Source organism: Gymnodraco acuticeps, unplaced genomic scaffold (genome assembly GCF_902827175.1).
Source record: "Gymnodraco acuticeps unplaced genomic scaffold, fGymAcu1.1, whole genome shotgun sequence".
NCBI lineage: Eukaryota > Metazoa > Chordata > Actinopteri > Perciformes > Bathydraconidae > Gymnodraco > Gymnodraco acuticeps.
The window spans coordinates 2,258,038-2,271,972 of record NW_022992265.1 but is presented as its reverse complement, the minus strand read 5'-3'; the positions used below and the strand labels follow the sequence as shown (position 1 = coordinate 2,271,972).

At 40.5% G+C, this 13,935-nt stretch overlaps 1 protein-coding gene across 1 annotated transcript in view; it reads right to left on the bottom strand.

Annotated features, from left to right (window-relative positions):
- Window positions 1–248: 248 nt before the first annotated feature.
- b3glcta (beta 3-glucosyltransferase a) overlaps window positions 249–13,935 on the bottom strand; it is a 69,645-nt gene continuing 55,958 nt past the window's right edge. The window contains exons 12-15 of the mRNA XM_034207160.1: window positions 5,727–5,826; window positions 5,137–5,256; window positions 4,124–4,268; window positions 249–541 (exon numbers count right to left, since the gene is read on the bottom strand). Coding sequence (XP_034063051.1) covers window positions 374–541; window positions 4,124–4,268; window positions 5,137–5,256; window positions 5,727–5,826 — 533 coding nt within the window. The 3' untranslated portion in view covers window positions 249–373. The remainder of the gene's footprint in view (window positions 542–4,123; window positions 4,269–5,136; window positions 5,257–5,726; window positions 5,827–13,935) is intronic.

Sequence of the window (13,935 nt, the reverse complement as noted above, 5' to 3'; positions counted from 1 at the left end):
GTCATGGACACACACTCACATGGTCCCTCTTAATAACAACATCAACAATACAAAAACATTTACATCTGTGAAGGGCAATATTTCAGGTCAATGACACCACACACACACACACACACACACACACACACACACACACACACACACCACACACACACACACACACACACACACACACCACACACACACACACACACACCACACACACACACACACACACACACACACACACACACACACACACACAACACACACACACAACACACACACACACACACACACACACACACACACACACACACACACACACACACACACACACACACACACACACACACACACACACACACACACACTAGTTGTGTGCTTAAAATGTTTATAACTCTGTCTTAGTGCTTTTATCGAGTCCCTCTGCAGCTTTTGTCCTCAAGTCATCCTTCAGCCATTTGTTGAAAACAGCAATGGGGTCGATGTTCCAGTGTTTATGGAAGGAGATGGGCACCTGGTGAGCTAAGAAGTCTCTGGCGTAGTCCTCTGGGCGTGCCTGAAAGGTAAGATTAAGTACAGTAATTTATATCTGGAAGCAGCGACAAGAGACTGTGTGCAAGTGCTGCAGGCAGCAAGAATGAAGGCATGAAAGAGTATGTGGAAACAGAGAGTGCATACTGAAAACTGAGCAACTGGAACCATTGTTTGTATAAAGGGATTCAAACAAGAATAAATGTTGAGGCAATTTGTTAATTTTATTGTCTGATTCATTGACAGAGTAACCATTCATTTTGGATTAAATCTATATGTTGCTGATTTCACTCATCTCTGCTAATCGAGACAGTGAGTGGTATTGATGTCTTTTGGTTGACACAACTCTCACTCTGCTGTCTGTGTTGAACAAATACAACTTTTTCACAGAAGGCAGGTTGACATTTCACAGTAGGAAAGCACAACATGTTGAAGTTATTAAATGAACAATGGCTGAATTCCATTTAGATTCTTCAGTTTTGTTATTGTGCATGCTGGCTCACTGTCACAACCTACTGAGATACTTGCATAGAGCTCTTGTTACAGTAAAGCCCCTGTCACACTGTCCCGAAATTGACACCCGATGGACACACGATAAGGGAAATGTTCAAATTCGGCTCTGATCGTAACAAGATCGGGCCATTCGTGAGGGCATCTTAAGCCATCGTATGACCGCCGGTGGAGTTTCTCAGGCTCCGGCAGCAACTTCATGAGCGGCAACTTCGTAAGGCACTCGTGAGGGCATCTTGTCGAATCGTGTCATCTTCGTGTTATCATCGGTGCCATCGGGCATTCGCCTTCACTCTGATCGGGGCGAATGCCTGATGGCACCGATGATAACAAGATGCCCTCACGATGGCCTTACGAAGGGCAAAATGTACACACAAATTCAACACGAAAATGAACCTTCTCAAGGTCCTTCTGCAATTTTTTGGCATGCCAAAGATTTTCCCACCGCTCACGAAGTTAGCCTGAGAAACTCCACCAGCGATCATACGATGGCTTAAGATGTTGCTACAATCAGAGCCGAATTTGAACATTTCCTTTATCGTGTGTCCATCGGGTTGTTTTATTGCACAACAAAATCATGTAAACATATTATGTAAATAACCCAATTTGTGTTCTGTGAAACTAAAAAGGATATCATATATTATTTTGAAGGAGAGTTGACAGGAAGTTGTTGGAAACAACATTACGGAGAAAACGTAATATTTTCTACATATAAAGATGGATAAAGTAAAGAACAAAGTCTGAAGATATCAGTACAGTATCATAGTACTGTAACATAATTGTTTTTGGTACTTTCATTGCAGTTGTATGTCTTAAATGTAATGTAAATGTTGCCTTCGTGTGTGGTTCGGGGCCATCTTCGTGCGAAATTCACAATTCCATATTCGTGTGTCCATCGGGTGTCAATTTCGGGACAGTGTGACAGGGGCTTAAAGGTGGGGTAGGTACGTTTCAGAAACCGGCTCCAGATACACTTTTTGTTATATTCCATGGAATGCTCTTACCATCCCGATAGCAATGAATATCTTAAGTGCTTTGACAAAAAATCCATTAAAAAATGTCATCTGTGGAAGCCATAGTAGTACTGTAAAAAGCACGACCAATCATTTTAGCCAGCCCGGCTAAAGTAACTGGATGACCGACCTGCCTGTCAGCCTTCCATCTGTGCACAAACTTATCTCGTGCCCTCATTGGTCATGTGCGCGTTTTGATTGATTGATTGAAAAGTGTATTAACAGCTTGTATATTGGGTACAGTACAGTACAGCTCAAAACATACAATTGTTAAGGGGATGCAGACCAGAGAAAGACTTTCGTCTTGTTTACATCAGGGTCCCCCATTTCCAATTCATCATGTCATTTAAGACATATAAGACATATTTGACATACAGATGGCTTATTTACAATTTACATACAGGTGTTTTTTTTACATACAGATTGCTTATTTACAATTTTCATTTAGATTTCGTTCTAATACATCCTAACCGGACATTTAAGACATACCAAGTCTACAGATATACAGTTCGTGTGTGTTGGAGGAGGGGCTCTGTAAGGAAGTGGCAGATTTTTTCCAGCTGTGTATTTTCAAATTCTAGCACACTCGAGCTGGTTTCTCCAAAATTACCTACCCCACCTTTAATGTATTGTTATGTATAAATACTAGGGCTGTCAGTCGATTAAAATATTTAATCGCGATTAATCGCATGATTGTCCATAGTTAATTGCGATTAATCGCAAATTAATCTCACATTTTTGATCTGTTCTAAATGTACCTTAGAGGAATATTTTTCAAGTTTTTAATACTCTTATCAACATATGAGTGGACAAATATGCTTTATGCTAATGTTTATTATCATTTGAACAATGACAAATATTCTCATGAATATTAAACACAACAACCTCTGAACATTACAAATATTCGCCTCAATTCAACCTGGAACCTCTCTCATACAATAATACAATACAAATGGTGTGTGTGTGTGTGTGTGTGTGTGTGCGTGCGCACGTGCGTGTGTGTGTGTGTGTGATGGATCGTTGGAGCTATGTGCAACTCAAGGCATATGCTCGAACGGGAGCTGCCTGGACGCTGCAATCATGTTGCGCACTATCCGTGCTGAGTGTGCTGACTTTTCGTACAATGTCCCACTGTCTGGCTTCCTGCATAAAGTCAAGTACTCGGCGCAGTTGTGGCGAAATGTCGCTCCTCTGTTTTCATTTAAACAGCTCCATATCCGTTAGCGCAGCTAGCTAGCACCAGATGCTAACAACAACAATGCACGTAAGGTCTCTCTCTCGCTCGCTCGGGCCACACATACACACACCCTCCCGGTCCTCCCAACAGCCAGTCGGTGCCTGCCGGTGAGCGTGGAAGTGTGGTCTGCCACAAGCGGGCGGCAGGAGCAGGGCTGTCAGCATCAGCTTGTAGATGGTATTTTAAACTCGATGCGCTCTGAAACTACGGGGCGGCCGAGGAAAAAAAATACACATGTGTTAATCGCGTTAAAATAATTAGTGGCGTTAATTTTTGTTGTTGAGTTAACGCGTTATTAACGCGTTAACTTGACAGCCCTAATAAATACACACATGCTTTTCCTAGTATGACTAGCTGACTTCCGACTTGACAACATGGATGCCCATTCGGATCCATTGTAATTGTAATTAGACTTATATATAATTTATATAGTGCCTAAATGTCATTGCAAAATATCTTTAACCTTTAAAAAAACAATTCTGCAGAAATCAATGAGATGTCCAATGATGTGGATAGTTGCAAGTTATACACATGCAAGTCATTCCATGAGCCCACATATTTATTCTGTTTGCTCTCAGAAATTCCTGATATCTGAGTACTGAGATTTAAGCGCATCGTGAACAAAAAACACCTGTGGGAGTGTGCAATGCCTTTGATATCAGAAACTGGCCAGTTGAGTTTTTTAGTGCTTAAGCCGAAAAACCTTTTCCAGTATATTTTTGCTAAAGAAATATTGTGATGAATTTTCATTCCAAAAAAAGAGGGGAAAAAAACTCAGTATGACCACCGTAGGTACAAATACACAGACGGGGACACACAGAATGTATTGAAAGATTGTGAATACTACCTGGTGGAAAAGAGCACTGTGTGTGACAGGAAGTCCAATGGCATTGAGGCACATTCCAAGCACCATGTCATCCGGCGCATCATTGCTGTAGCACTTACAGCCGCTGTTCAGGAGCTGGACCACAGCCTCCCTGCTGAACACCATACTGCAGCCACACAAAGAGGGACATCAGAGAGAGCAGATACACAACGCAGCTACATTCAGACAATTTAACTGAGCTGTAAATGATCAGTTTAGAGTTATTGTTAGAAATGACCAGAAAATAATAAGCATGTCTTTCAACTGTCATCTTAAGCTTATGTTATTCAGTCGGTAAGAGGGCGGCAGCGTAGTGAGCACAACTGAAAAACAAGCCGTGAGGGAGATGTGGCTCTGCACAACAAGGATGCGACATCTCTTTGAAAAGAGATGCAATTATATATGAAGAAACAAATCTCGAGCTGCCAAAAATAAAAACTGCTCATTGCCACTCAAAACAGTTATTAGAAGATATCACTTTTGAGAAAAACTGGCAGTTGCAGGGCTGTTAAGTGTCACGGCGAGTGAAGTAACCCTGAATAGAGTTTCTCACACTGCTCACTCAAATCGACTGATGTATCTGTTGGAGAGCTTTGCTGCAGCACTGACAGCTGAAATATAACTTCTACTTATTGTCCACTTGTTATAAGAAAATAAGTATCTTTTAGAATTTGTATTTGTGTACAGTATGTTTTCTTGCAGTAACCAACAGTTTGTATACTGTAGTGTGAGGATAAAGTAATGACTCCCTCTCTTGTCTTATAAACTGACCGTCTGTTTACTGCATTTTGTGGTGATTTATTCCACATTTCTATTGAGTATATTTACTGTAAGACAGCCTGCAAACCACAGGGAGCAGCACAGCTTTAAACTGAATTTAAATGATATATCTGTAAATAACATATTACAGGTTTTCCATTACATATTTTATAGTCTCTCTGTTGCATCTGTATCTTTCATCATTATTCCCTGAGCGTCTGAGCTATGAAACTCACCCTCCACCTCCCGTGATGTAGCTGTAGCCCCCTTGGCTCAGGCCGTAGCCGTACCTCTCCCCCAGACACACGGGTTCAGATGGGTCGTAACAGCTCAGCAAGACCTGCAGTCTGGAGAGGCTACAGGAAGCAAAGATCAGACTCATCATACACTCATGATCATTATACACACACGTCTCTGCAGGTACACACATATTAAACTGTCCATTTAGTAGCTGAAATGACTGCCCTCCCTCAGGAACTATAACACGTCCAGAGGCTTCCACATGAAGGGGCAACCTTACGGATATAAGTGAAGCCGGCTGGACTGGAATTTATGCTCTGAGCTTTTCAGATGTTCAACAGGATGGTAATATTTCTAGAACTAATTTCCCCCTAAATGACTTCATTTCCAGCATTTCTCTCTTTCGATGTGCAAGCCTTTTCATGGCTGTGTGAGCAGAATCTGTTATAAAATGTATGAATACATGTCACTCAAACGTCGAAGAAGAATGAAAGCATGGCATTTAAAAAACAGACACCGTGTCCCAGTTGAAAAAAAGGGAAGAAACGCCGGTTTGAAAACCCATTTCTGAAACATGAAAACATACCTGATAAGTGTGTCGTCGTCAACAACAAGGAGCCACTTGGTGTTTGGGACAGAGCTGGTCAGAAATCTTTGAAGGATTGCAAATGTTTTCCCACAGTGGCCTGCAAACAGAGACATGCTATCAATATACTGGCCTGTACGACGACTTCATCACGCATTGACCATGTGCTCTATGCTGGAATACAAAGATAAATGACCTTTGCGGTAAGAGAAACACACTTTGCATAAGCAGGCATTTACATCCACAGACATGACTGCATACACAAAAACCCACACACACAAATAATTTGAAAGGGAGTTAAGCTTACAAAGAGTCACAATTAATTCCTCTGTTTAGTTTAAAGAGTGAATCAATTTTTCAGCATGAATACCTAATGTGGGAATCCCGCCTGGGTAGTGTTGATATTGTGCTCTTACTGATAAACTAAATAATCCTTATAATTAGTCTGTTTTAAAACAATATACAAAATATAGCAACATTTTGTTAGAGGACACAAGTTATCTTAATATGAGCCTTTTAGGAACAAGTGGGACTACTGTATCCAAGCCTAACAAGGAGGAGAACAGCACCATACAGTTTGAACAAGTGGTATTCTACTCAAGGACATCTCAAAAGCATTCAGGGCTTTACAGTAGGCGGACACTTCAGTGATCAAAGAAGAGTCACACATTCAGCTTTGTAAGATGCCTATTGTACAGCATTAAAGGAAGTCTTCCCAATGCAAGGACACGCTGTCCCGAGCTTAGTGTGCAGGTAGAAAGCTGGTGCCTATAATCAGGGCCGCCCCTCCCTACAGGCCAATCACGCAGGCTGCATGGGGCCCCGCCTTGCGCAGGGGGCCCCGCCCAGAGGGCCTCAGCTGCTGTGCGCAGTTCTCGGCTCAGTTCTCCGCGCACCCCCGGCTGACACGCGAGAGTGAGAGGTGACAAGGGGAGCACGTCTGTAACCCGACACCGTTGCAATGAATCGACATCTGACCAATCACGGCTTTGATACGGCCACTAGTGCAGGTGAAGAGATGTCGGTGAAAAGACAGTTTCAGTCCGGCACAAGCAAGAGGGAAAAAAAAAAAAACATGAAGAAACTAGAGCATCACTCGAAGGTGGGTTATTGTATGAGTCAAATGTACAACTTGCGAATGTTGTATAAGTTAAATTGCCAATTGCCATATTAAAACATCAGCTGCAATTCACGACATGAAGAAGGCAGTCTCTGCAGAGCATACAGGCTAATGGAGATGCAGTTATTTCCAGCATTCTTTATTTACCATTCATTCAAGTATGTTATGCCTTTTATCTGCTAATGTACAGGAGGAAGAGTGATACACTGTCTGTCTAGTTGGCTTACATAACAGTTAAAGTTTACAGCCTAAAAAACATGGAGCATTTTTTCCCCATTTATTCATTTTTATGTCAATTTGCACATTTCATGGTGATGCTCAGCCTCTCCCCTTAACTCCTAACAGTCATGTCAACCACAACACAGAGAAATACTGATAGAAATGTGTGTGTAGTTGTTGATACATTGCTGACAGAGGGAACTACATTTGAATACAGATTTAAGAAATATCAGTTTTTGAGCATGTCATAAGCATGTTTTGTCTTGACTATATTACAACTATATTATAATAAAATAATATAGTATTTATATTATTGAATTGATTATTATTAGTAGAAGTTGTTTATTTGCATTAATTATATTTTAATCTTTTTGAGGCTAGTATTTGGCAGGAAATGCAGACGTATTCACCTGTAAACGCATACTGAACGACATACATGCACAACCATTTACCTCACTGCATAAAAAAGTGTTGATAATAATAATAAACAGGAATTATATTTGCAAACTAGTCAACCTTGTTTCCAAAAAATAATTTGTTCACTCCTGTCGGTTGGGGGGGGGGGCTCATCTCACAATGTCGCTTGGGGCCCCAAGTTGGCCAGGGGCGGCCCTGCCTATAATCTTGCATCCCGAAGATATACTGTAATGATATGGTATGTTTGGTATGATGGACCTAGAAGATCATATTTTTAGTATGCCGTATGTGACATGCCTGCCATGTGGAACAAAATGTTCTGCCAACTCCTGGAAATAAAAAAAGTGATGTGATAGTAGACAACAAATATAAGGAACCCAAAGAAATATAGTCATCAAATACCTGCATGCCATCAGGACTCAGAGCTGAGACATGAAAATCCCATGTGGCAAGCGTCACAAAGAATACTGAGGTCTTACTGTTTTATTTATAAGGCTCCCACAGTGTTATTTTTTCCTGGAATCTGAATATAGAATAAGTAAGGACACCTTGAACTGCTGACAGGAATCAAATCCAAAAATGCAGTTTCAAAGGCAGATCTCCAGACAAGCATGGTAATCTTATTTCTAGTTGGAGGAGGTTAGTGAGTGACATTCAGGGCCATGGCAGCAGGTTCCATGTTCATGTTTTCATGCATCTTCTATAATTTGAATGTCACCTCGAAAAAGAGACCCTACCACATGAACTTGACTATGAATAGTTTGAGTATTTACTTGATAAAGTTTGACTTCCAATTTCAAGGTCTTGCATCACCTTTCTACTCACTTGACTATCAAAAACTTGTTACCTCTGTGGAGATTACCTTTCAATTTTCAATACTGTATTTTACTGAAAGGCTTTTCAGCTTTTAACATATTTCAAATTTCCTTATGATCACAGTTTGCAGCAACATTACCAAAATACTTTAGAATGGTGTGAAAGCTTATTTTTAAAAGGCAACCAAGATAATGGGTTTTATGGTTTAAGTATAGCCTTTAGGTCATTTTTCTTGATGTAATGTATAATGCATAGTTTCAATCCATCTATCTTGACGAAATGGAAGGATAAGAACAAAAAGAGAGAAAAGATTGTATGTCCTGACTTTGAATGAATTATAGTCTGATAATGGATCCAAAATTGTTTGGGTATTTGGCACAGATGCTTATGTTTGACCTCTATCGTATACCATTTGATACAGGCTTATCTGATTAACACAGTTGCCTGGGGCTTACATTATATCCCCATGTGACCGACTGCAATGCATTTTTTTTTTAAAGACGCAGTGTGATACTTGTTTTCATGTTGCTGTTCAATCAAAGGTCAGTCGTCTTATAGTCTCCTTTACTTTATCAAATCAAATCAAATTTTATTTGTAGAGCACATTTAAAAACGATTTTGGTCGAGCCAAAGTGCTGTACATGTAATTTAAACACATAAAAACACATTACATCACAATAAAAGACAATAAATCACAACAGATAAAGCAACACATGGAACAGTCAGGAGTCGTGACCCCACTCTAACTAGAGGGCCAGAGAGAAGTAGTGTGTCTTCAGTGTGATAGACATCAGACATCAGACTTCAACCACTGTAAGGAAACCTACTGTTTGTATTTTAGGATATATTTGCATTCTAAGCGCTCTGTCTGATTGACAGTATGCATAGTTACCAAACAGAGGGTAGCTTAAGTATTTGGCAGCTTACCAAACCAGAGAAAACCCCCTGCCTTGATGATGGACAGTGGATTGCTGTCAAACTTCCAAGACTTAATTGTTGTCTCCAAAAAATAAATGCTGGCATGCAGTGCAAGGCAAAATGAAGGGAAAAAAAGGCACTTTCTCCATGATGATCTATGAGAAAGAATGATCAAACTCTGGCTTCAGAAAATACTGGAATAATTCTGCAGTGTTTTCTGGAGTAAGCCATTAAACTCTTGGCACCCGGAGTAAGGTAACCTGTCCAGTTATGCAAATGAGCAGGTTTGAGGAGTCAGACAACTTCCACTTGATTTTTGTTGACATGGCATTACCAGCTGCTAGCTTGGAAGTATGCACAATGTGAATGGAGCACACGTCATTTCTTGCCTTGACCCTGGTATCTGTCGCACGGAGGGAGAACATCATGAACATAATATACAAATAATGTTCCTTTCCTTAGTGTAATTAACAGATGACAGTTAATTATCTTTCCGTTATCAACTACAGCTGCAACAATCAGTCAGTTAATAGATAGATTTTTAAAGAAATAATGTAACAGTCGCTATACCTCCACCTCGTAAACTGGGAAGATTTTGTGGTTTTCATAGCTATACCATATCATATCATAAAAAACGTAATACCTATAATGTTTTTTGGTTGGGTGTCAGACAGCAATATTGTACTGGGGCCTATTATAATCAGTAGTGTTTCCGAAATCTGAACTAGACAATTTAAACACCATTCAGTCAATACAATGAAATATAAACCATGTGCTCTTTTAGGTAGAACATTTATTTTAAAACTATACCACATTGAATTAAAATGTTTCCACCTATGTGTAACCCCTAAGTAGTCATTCACTGTATGATACAATCAGTTAGCATGTCATTGTTCTCGTCATGCCAAGTTTGACAGTTGTTTTGATGTTTTAAAATCAAGGTCTTTTAAGTTTTGAAAAAAGAAGAAAGAGTAGGCAGGTTTCAGCCAAAATTGGCCCAAGTAAAAACAATAAAAAATAATTGCTGCATTATATGATGAGCAGCACAGTGGTAGCCTAGCTGATTGTACTGTGACCTTCCTTTTTATTATGCCATTTTAAGTTGTTGTGCCGTTATGATGAGATGCATCAGGATGCCAGGATGTAGTGGTTGCTGCAATCATGTAACAAAACACATTTGCATTTACCGGGGGCATTTTGTTGTCAGAATATGACAAGGACTAGGCTGAACAAAATGCAAACCACATCCTCATGCTCTTCACAAACCAACTAAATGTAGTCCGAGTGAGACGTTTAATTGGTTTGAAATCAGATTTTAGCTGGGGTGAAAAGCATCTTCAGAAACCTGATCAAACTTTCTTTGTGGCTATTTCTCATTTACATTTAAGTTTAAAATCATCTAATGAAAAGACTCCAGCGAGGGTACAGTAGTAACTTTGACAGTTGGTGCAAGAACTATCTGCACTTCAGTGTCAGGAAGGCAAAGTAGATGCTAGAGAATTTGTTACAAAGCAAGAAGCCACTGGGACCTGTCACTATCCCCGACGAAGAGGTGGTGGAGACAAGGCGGCCCTCAAGTACGGGGGTTGCATATCAACAACAAACTGAACGGATAACACAGTAACTTTACGAGATAAGGTCGATTTTCATTCTTGGCGAGTCTCAGCTTTACAGCAGATAAGTCTACATTTTTAAGAGAGCTGATGTAAGTTTGCATCCTTCCCTGCCTCTATGCAAAGGAGTCCCTTGTTAAATAGCTGAGCTGCCTGGAGTCAGTAACTGAGGGAAGGCTGGAGACTAAACCAGACTCTTTCGAACAACAACCCCTCACCCCTCCTACAGTTTGCTGAAAGCAGCCAATGCATCATCCCATTATGTGCAACATGAGAGGTCTGAGGTGCTGTTTTGTGCCGACAGCCATCAGACTGTAAAATAATGTCAGCCCAAATGGGTTCTGGCTCAGGGAACCAGGAGGCTGCAGAGAGCTACCACTGTCTTTAAAAACTCCCCTGGATAGCTTTGAGTGGTCTGACACTCCATTACATGTTTTCGTACATGTGTCTGATTATCATAAATTATTCATCTCTAGCATCCAGCATCTCCCTCAGAAGAAGCTTAAGGATGTTGTTGGGGTTAAGCTTCTCCCGACGGATGTCGGCTCTCAGATCGAGCAGAGTTTTCCCTCCTGAAGGGCCATACCCGCGACACCTACAGTGGGAACCAGTGGGCTTTGTTGCCAGGTGCATCTTCTCAAGGCAAGGGAACAGTAAACTATTGGTTCTTCTACCTATTTTCAACTTACTTTTGGGTAGATGTAAAAAATTCTTCCATACGGTTTCATCAGCTTGTTCCTATAAGATGTGTTTTGTGTGGTGCACCATAACATGAAATCAAAACATCAAAGAGGGATTGTGCATCATTTGACATACTTTTTCAAACTGCAGTTCCAATATTGATGATAACACTAGAGATCTTGTCTAGAATTGTAAATGAGGTTCTCTAAATTTGAAGGAATAGAGAACATCACTAAAAATATGTTACTGTTGTGCAGTATTTAACCACATGCATGCACACCATAGACCAGGGGTAGGCAAGTAAGTTTGGCCTTGGGCCAATTTTTTGCTGAGCCGCAAGATGGCGGGCCAGAACATAATCAAAGCCTAATTCAAGGAATTGATTTTGGTAAGAGGGTGCAGCGCCCCTGTTCCCCGGTTCAGAAAAAACTCTGATATCGCTGATAACCCTCCATCAACACTGATGCGCAGTCAGATCCGCTGAGTGGTTCACTGATGATATAGGCACCCAATCCAGAGCCTCTGGCTAGACCCGCCCAAAGGGAGGCTCGTCCTCTCTAGCCCCATTTCAGTCCCAAAGCCAGGGCTATTATCTGTATTTTAACAGACTTATCTTTTAAATTGAGGTGTAGCCTATTTATTGTTCTCTTCAAAGTTTATTTTTCTCTGAAATTTTAGGGAGGATGGTCCTCCCTTTCCTCAATGGACGAGCCTCCACTGAGTAAAGTAGAGTTATGGTAGCAGTGTTATTTAACATACTTTTATTCTGATAAGTATTGTCAAGTTCTCTGGGTTTTTGGCATTTATTTGAGTGTTTGCCCACATTTGAGAGGCTTGAGGGGCAACAGAGGACGCATGGACAACTGGAATCCTTGTTCCTTTTCTTTATTTCAACTTTTCAAGGACACATTAGGATTCTTTCAGGTTGAAAACCTTTAAAAAATACCAAAGGACAAAATAAATCAATTACAGCAGTTTTGCTTTGCAATTTAATATATTATAACCTAAATTAATCAGTAACCAAGTATTTTACTCAAACTCAATGTATTTAATAGTTAAATATGTACTTTAATTGACCTGGTTCCCCACAACCACACATTTGCCATATGTGACCGCTCTATCGAAATCAGTCGAAAGTCGCAACGGCTCATTTCAAAATAAACGTGGATTTGCGTAAAAAAACTAGTTTTTCGGGGTTCGGGTGTTTTGTTTGATTTTAAATAAACAAAGTCTTGGATTTCAGAATATGAAATTTTCATTTCCAAAATCACACGATAAATACATGTTTGAAGCTTGTAAAGGGAAGATGACAGCTCTCATCGCCACTCTGCTCTTCCACAGCGCCGCTTCCCCTCCCTCCGCTGACATTATGAATGTAAGCGGATATGTCGGGACAGAATTTTACCGGACAAAATTTGAAACTCACTGGTCATGTTTCAATAATAATAATAAGAATCATGTAGCAGAGTTTCCGTTAGCAGGTAATCACCGGACTATGACAGGATATGCTGATGTTTAAAACTCAGTTAATGGGGCTCATTTTTATATTGCTTCAGTTTATAATCGTTACAGATCGAAAAGTTCAGATTCATTTTTCAATAAATGATTCCACAAACAACAAAAAACATCATCATTACATTCAAACAAACTACTTGTAGTAGATGAAGACGTACATTATTCAAAAGTTTACATTAACTTTGAATAATAACACGGGAGAAACGGATGCTCTCTTTTCCCCTCTCCCTCCCTCTCTCTCCTGACAGCCCGTCAGTTTCTCATGCAGCTCGCTAAACAGTGGGCGGGGCTTCAGGTGATAATGCAGAGCTGCGTGTCTCCGTCAGACTCAGCAGCTGATCTGATCTCTCTCTCGGGTCCGGTTATACTTCACTCGCGTTTATGACCATATCGATCAGATCCAGCTCTTCTGATCGGCCTTTATAGAGAGCACCGATCAAACTATTAAGAGTGAATATCGGCCGATAATGACCGGCGGCCGATCGATCGGCGGCTAACGGAAACCCTGATGTGCGACTGTCGGTCCTATGTTGTACAAAAAAAATCTCAAAATAATATTTTATTTTTTATTCTCAAAATTACGGGCCAAATATTATTGCTGGCGGGCCAACAATGGGCCGCCTGTTGCCGACCCATGCCATAGATAGACTGTATAAAGCTGCAGACACAGCAGGCTGAAGAACTTGCCTCATTTATTCAAAATCTGGTACATTTACCATTCTTTGGTTGTGTTTAGTGTGCTATGGAATGTAACCGCAGTTAAACTATTGAAAAAATTATGTTTTATTTCTCTTATTCACAACTCGAGCTCTTTTCACCTTGCTGCTCTCTCTCTCGCTTATTCGTTGAGCAGGGGGAGAATAGACAGACTTTAAATGATCTGTGTTTACAAACAGCATACTGCTACTAG